This window comes from Rhagoletis pomonella, unplaced genomic scaffold (genome assembly GCF_013731165.1).
Source record: "Rhagoletis pomonella isolate Grant_MI unplaced genomic scaffold, Rhpom_1.0 Rhpom_scaffold_05110, whole genome shotgun sequence".
NCBI classification, from domain to species: Eukaryota; Metazoa; Arthropoda; class Insecta; order Diptera; family Tephritidae; genus Rhagoletis; species Rhagoletis pomonella.
The window spans coordinates 4,431-10,703 of record NW_023463656.1 but is presented as its reverse complement, the minus strand read 5'-3'; the positions used below and the strand labels follow the sequence as shown (position 1 = coordinate 10,703).

At 39.1% G+C, this 6,273-nt stretch overlaps 1 protein-coding gene across 1 annotated transcript; it reads right to left on the bottom strand.

Annotated features, from left to right (window-relative positions):
- Positions 1-467: 467 nt before the first annotated feature.
- Positions 468-2,856, bottom strand: LOC118755005. The gene is made up of 2 exons (XM_036489864.1): positions 1,434-2,856; positions 468-697 (listed from the first exon to the last, which is right to left on the bottom strand). The coding sequence occupies exons 1-2, from the start codon at positions 2,854-2,856 to the stop codon at positions 468-470; spliced, it is 1,653 nt and encodes a 550-aa protein (XP_036345757.1).
- Positions 2,857-6,273: the final 3,417 nt, after the last annotated feature.

Here is a 6,273-nt window from a genome sequence, read left to right as displayed (position 1 = left end):
CTCGACCTTCTCCAACACGCAAAAGAAAATTGCAATAATCGGACTCTTTAGAACGCATCTTTGTCGAGAGTTTAAAACACTTAAAACATTTCCAAAGTGAACACCGTTTCAAACAATTTCCAATTATAGCGGCGCATGCGCTATTGGGCACAACAGGAAGAACTTGCCTGAAGTCACCACCTAACAAAACAAATTTTCCTCCGAAAGGTGTTTCATTTTGGTGAATATCACGCAATAACCGATCTAAGCATAGTAAAGCAGTCCCAGGAACCATGCTAGCTTCGTCCCATATTATTGCCATGGAAGATTTGATTGCTTTTCCGAGATTGCTGTCAGGTTTAATAAGGGAAACAGAAGATTCAGTCTAGGGTATTGGGAATTTGAACACGTTATGTGCCGTTCTTCCACCAGGAAGTAAAATTGAAGCAATCCCTGTCCAAGCTACGGATATTACCTTCTGCCCAAGGCTACGAATATGGTGGATTATACTGGCCGGAGCCGCCAGGACCATCAATAAAGAAAGCCTTTATGACTTCATTGCTAGTGGAAATTGCAAGGATTATTTGGTCGAAAATATACTTTTGCTCGGGATTAAGCTGTTCCTTGAGTACTTGGCCGCATAGTACTTCATCGTGTATGTTAAAGTTCTCTATCTCTAAGTTTTCAGTGGCAAGATCATCTGCAGGTAAACCGAAGTCTTTCAAAGATGTGTTATACGATTGTAAGACATGGCTTATATTTCTCAATGCCAAAACCTCGCTGTTGTCTTCCGAATTATCCCTTAGAAAGTCTTCACAAAGATGGAGTTTAAATTTTCTCCAGAGCTCAATTGGTGAAGTTGGTTCCCCAAATACGCAAATCATTGCAAATATACGTCTAAGTTGCTCAGGTATTTTAAAGGCAGAGGCTTCTTCAAGTACAGCTATCCATTCCGTATCGTCCGCCAACAACTTTCTCCTTACTGCTGATTCCTAATAAGAGGACAGGTGTTCCCCGTTCACAGTCAATAAATCTGTAAAGGACTTTGGTCCTTTTAGCGAAGTTAACAATAAACGTAAAGCAAAAAGTTGACGATTTTTTGGATCGACCGTATACATCCTGCCAATTGCATTGCCCTGGCATTTCCTCCTTTGCCATGAGCGAGACGCTTCTTGCCAAGTATAGTATTCAGGAATTTCATAATACAACAAAGTATTAGCAAAAGAATCCACAGTATTTAATTTGAAATATGCGGTTAAGGTGGTATCGCGACATCGAGAAAGCGTTATTTTCACGAAAATAAATATTTTGTGCCTCTGGCAAGTGAACTGCAAGTGTTTTCACCGTGTGGGATTTTTCTTGCATGGGAAACTCTAAAAGCCTCCAGCAGGCTTCAGGAGCGCTAACATATCGATCATCTACAAATGTAGATATTTCATCATAAAAAACCGCACGATCAATTTGTTGTTCGATAATTTGAACGGTTGCGCAATCATAGCCTTTGTAAATATATTTGTGAAGATATTTTACGCTCTTTATAGATGAACATATTTCTACATTAATATGAGCATTGTATTTTTTGGTCAGATATTTGTTGTAGGGGACTACCCATCGGTTGTCTAATTCAACTGAATTTTGACTGACACGAACAACTATTTTATTTCCATCATTGCGGCGACGATATTGGGGATAGCCGTTTATATTTGAAAGCGTATTAATTTGAAAAGATTTGGGATACTTTTTTGAGCAAATTCCAGTATCAGCAGTCATGCAGGGCGATGATGGATTAAGTATGCCGCACGGGCCATGAATCATACATTTCGACACAATTTCATACAACTCAAGCTCTGTCTCCTTATTATGAATCTCAGCGCAAACAACCAGGTCAATTTCAGAAGGCTCACGAATAACATCCTCCTCATGAAGGGCTACCAATATGTGGGCATGAGGTAAACCCCTCTTCTGAAATTCAATGATATATAGGTAGTATTTTACTTTCCCAAACACATGCTTTTGTGAAATATCTTTCATAAGCTCTTTGAGTTTCTGTTTAAAAATACGGGCTATCAGCTCTGGACGCATTTCCGATCCTTGGTATATTTCTATATTTTGAACGACTTCTGGCCATTTGGGATTACATGTGAACGTTATGAAAAGAGACGGTTTTCCATGTTTTCTCACAATAGCCATGACATCTTGGTAATTCATGTTCATGTTGCGAGGGGAGCCAACAAAACTTGAAGGCAGAACAACTATACGGCCAGGACGCACATTTTCAATATTGGATCTACGTATTAAATAATCATGCAAACCAGCATATGTTTCAACACGTAGTTCTTTCTGATGGGTGCACAGAAAGGCCAGACGTGCTCCTTCAATTCTGACGTATTGGTCAACCAAATACTGTTGCCAAAGTTTACCTGAGACACGAAGCAAACTAAAACCTTCTCTAATCGCCATGCGATAAGAAACAAACTGCAGTTGTGTTAATTTAAATCTATGCTCCGTTCGTTGATCTTGTTCATGCAGGAGAGTTTCATCATATCCAGGCTCGCCATATGGAAACAAAAGGGGATAAACTAAAGGATCACATAATCTGTGTAGCGTTGACACAAATGATAAGTTCCGCATGTCAGAGTTACGCGGAAATATTCGCAAATTTCGACTTGCAGGTGGCTCACCATCTTCCGTTGTAAAAACCGCCGCAATTTCGGAGCAGTTTGGCAAGTTATAACGTCGGTCACTAACGCTGTTAAAAAGTAGCATGCTAACCTGATGCCGTCCTCGATTTTCTTCTCTTGCTCTCTGCTCTTCTTCACGTTCTACCTGCGCCATATGCTTATACTCACGGGCCAAGGGGTTAATGTTCGAAAGCATTTCATGAATTTCTTTCAGTAAAGACTTGTCGCAACTTGAGTTGTGTTGCGCCCTAATATCAATTGCTTGATCCGTGTCAAGAATATACAGCTGAGCGTAGGATGATTCGGCGGGATTATCTGCATGCAATGGACCCACCCTATGATATATGGATCCATGTATTCGGAAGCAATATGGTCCACGTCCTGTTGGCTCTGCAATTTTCGCTTCGAATGATGCAAAAGCAAACGAACTGTTTAGTTGCCGTATGTGCTCCAAGTAATGTCGGCGCCAAGAGCTCAAATCGTTTTCAAACACAGATTTTAAAAACTCAGGTACACGTAATGCTGGAAATTTGACTTTTCCAGCGTGACAACATGTCGCAAAGCCATTTCTTACCTAAATGTAGCAATTTCAAATACGTGTTAAGACTATAAGTTATGAAACAATAAAAGGTATAGACTTTCCTTTTCACTGCTGAAATGTTTTGCTTTGCACTGCAAGCATGTACTTGTTAAGCCCCCAAGTGAACTATATTCCGGAAGAACTACAGGGTTTAAGGCTGCTTTGAAAGAACTTGCCATAGAAGATACGTGTCTGCGGCTCTGCATGAGAACGTGAATATACATACATACATACAAACATATATGTATGTACACAAATACATTAGCCCTAAAGTTCAATTTTTTTAAATAAAAGTCACCTCTTCTCTTCGACTTGTTAAACTTCGCTTTCGCCTTATACACCTTTCACCTGACATTTTATAAACGTTTATTGTATCTTTTATGGTTTAGTATATCAAAATTTCTAAAATTGCTTGTTGCAAATAGCACGAACAGAACAAAACAAATATTGTTGCCGATAGTTTTCGCATTTTTGCCTTGACACATATGTACATACATACATACCAGAGCTCGCAACTAACTGTAACGTAAAGTACTTATGTATGTTTGTGCCCATTTGCAGTTTTAGAGCCACTGTTATTCCTATCGTTGGAATTTCTTTACTACCTTTCAATCAAAACTTATAGAAAAGGGAGAAAGACATGTATATGTTTGTAATATAGATCCATATTTCTCGTTAGAAAAAAAACGTTAAAAGAAACCATGAAAAATGCACATATGGGTGTATGTACAAAGCCAAAAGCATCATCTTTTTTTCAGATCTTCGGCTGTATCGCTGCCTACATGCATATGAACGTAGCAATGCTTTGCTCGACATGAAACAAAAACAGAGACGAAAGCGAATAAATGGAAAAATTTTTCATTCTATGTCCCGCTGTAGCGCTGCGTATATGAACACGAACGAAGCAATATTGTTGTTGATAGTTTGGCACTTGTGCCTTAACAAATGTGTATGAATGAATGTATGTATATGCAACAATTTTGTGTATGTACAGAGACGAAGGGAACATTATCTTTGCAGATCTTCCGCTGCATCGCTGCCTACATGCACACGAACGTAGCAATGCTTTGATCGATATGAAACAAAAGCAGAGACGAAAGCGAATAAATGGAACAATTTTCCTTCCTCATATGTCCCGCTGAGGCGCTGCCTCTCGAAATGAACGTAGCAATGCTTTGCTCAATGTAAAAATTTTAAAATCTTTCGACGCAAATATTTCGAAAATGGTTCAATGAATCTTAAATCTGAAAAGTTTGTGCAAAGTTTCAGATCGGGCACTTTAATTTGATATATAATATGTCTCTGTACGATTTGTAGATCGCTGGGAATAAGCGCCTTGTTTCAGAATAATATATAGATTTCAGAAAGGTGCCACACTTACTGTTTTGAATAGAAAAAAAAAGCTATAGCCGCTTTTGTGGGTAAAGGACTAAGACACGCTAGAATGTATTTAATAGATTTAAATTGAATTTGCTCTTGTTACCGTCAAATGACATGCTAAATAGTACAAAGGTACATTATTACCTGCTCCTGACATTATTTTGTGTTACTTACCGGAATTAGTGAAAGTGGATTTTGTGAAATTGGACCCTTCGAACATTGTGTTATTAATACTATGGCAGAGAACACGCAGTATACGTCGCATGAATATGCGGATATTCACCTAATTTACGGTGAAGCTTGCTGTAATGCCAGAGCTGCTCAAAGACTCGTCGACATCCGGGTCGTGAAGTATTCGCCCGGACCCATAGAGAAATATATGAAGGTAAGTGATTTTTACACCTTTCTTGTTTGCTTGCTTGTTAACTATAATTTTTTACTTTTTTAAGGTCGCATACCTGGAAGGCGTGGCGGCGAAACAGGACGTCCTGCAACGGTAGATGTTGAAGCTGTGTTAGAGGAAGTGGAACTAGGTCCATCGACTTCAGTGTGAATGATGGAAAGACGGACGGGAATACCAAAAACTACAGTTCATAAAGCTTTAAAAGACCATCGATTTCATCCCTACCACACTCAAGGTGTTCAGGCTCTACAGGAAAGAGATTACCTGTCGAGGGTTAGATTTTGCCGTGAAATGTTGCGAATGCATGCATCAGACCCCAACTTTTTTAATAAAATAATTTGGAGCGATGAATCATCATGCAAACGTGATGGTTATTTTAAGTTACATAACCTTCACAGTTGGCAGATAGACAATCCTCACTAAATGAGAGAAGATCGTTCGCAGTACCGGTACAAAATAAATTTATGGTGCGGTATTTTTAATTGTCAGATATTGGGACCTGTGGAACTGCCGCCAACGCTCAACTCTCACAGTTATTTAGAGTTCCTACAGGAACGGCTTCCAACTCTTTTGGAAGATGTACCCTTAAACCTGCGGCGAAGACTATGGCTGCAAAATGACGGGTGCCCTGCTCACTACGGGCGTGAAGTAAGGGCTCATTTAGACGAAACTTATCCTCGCCGATGGATTGGACGATACGGGCCAATCACGTGGCCCGCTTGATCGCCAGACCTGAATCCATTAGATTTTTTCTACTGGGGCTGTCTTAAGGACAAAATTTATTCAAAAACAATTCGAAACGAAGAGCATTTGCGGGAACAAATAAATGGAGCTGCTGCTGAGATAGTCCAATTGAGTTTAAAATCTCTAAAAGCGTCTTTTCTTAAAAGGTGCCGAGCTTGTATTAGAGTAGAAGATCACCAATTTGAGCATATTTTATCAATAAATGAATACATTTTTCTTCAAACAACTCATGTATATCTTATTTCACGTGAACCCATCCTTCACACAAAATATTGATAGATATAGCCCTTGTTATAGACTCTAGTCCGAATTCCGGTAAGTAACATAAAATAATGTCAGAAGCAAGTAATTATGTACGTTTGTACTATTTAGCATGTCATTTGACGGTAACAAGAGCAAATTCAATTTAAATCTATTAAATACATTCTAGCGTGTCTCAGTCCTTTACCCACAAAAGCGGCTATAACTTGTTTTTTTCTATTCAAAACAGTAAGTGTGGCGCCTTT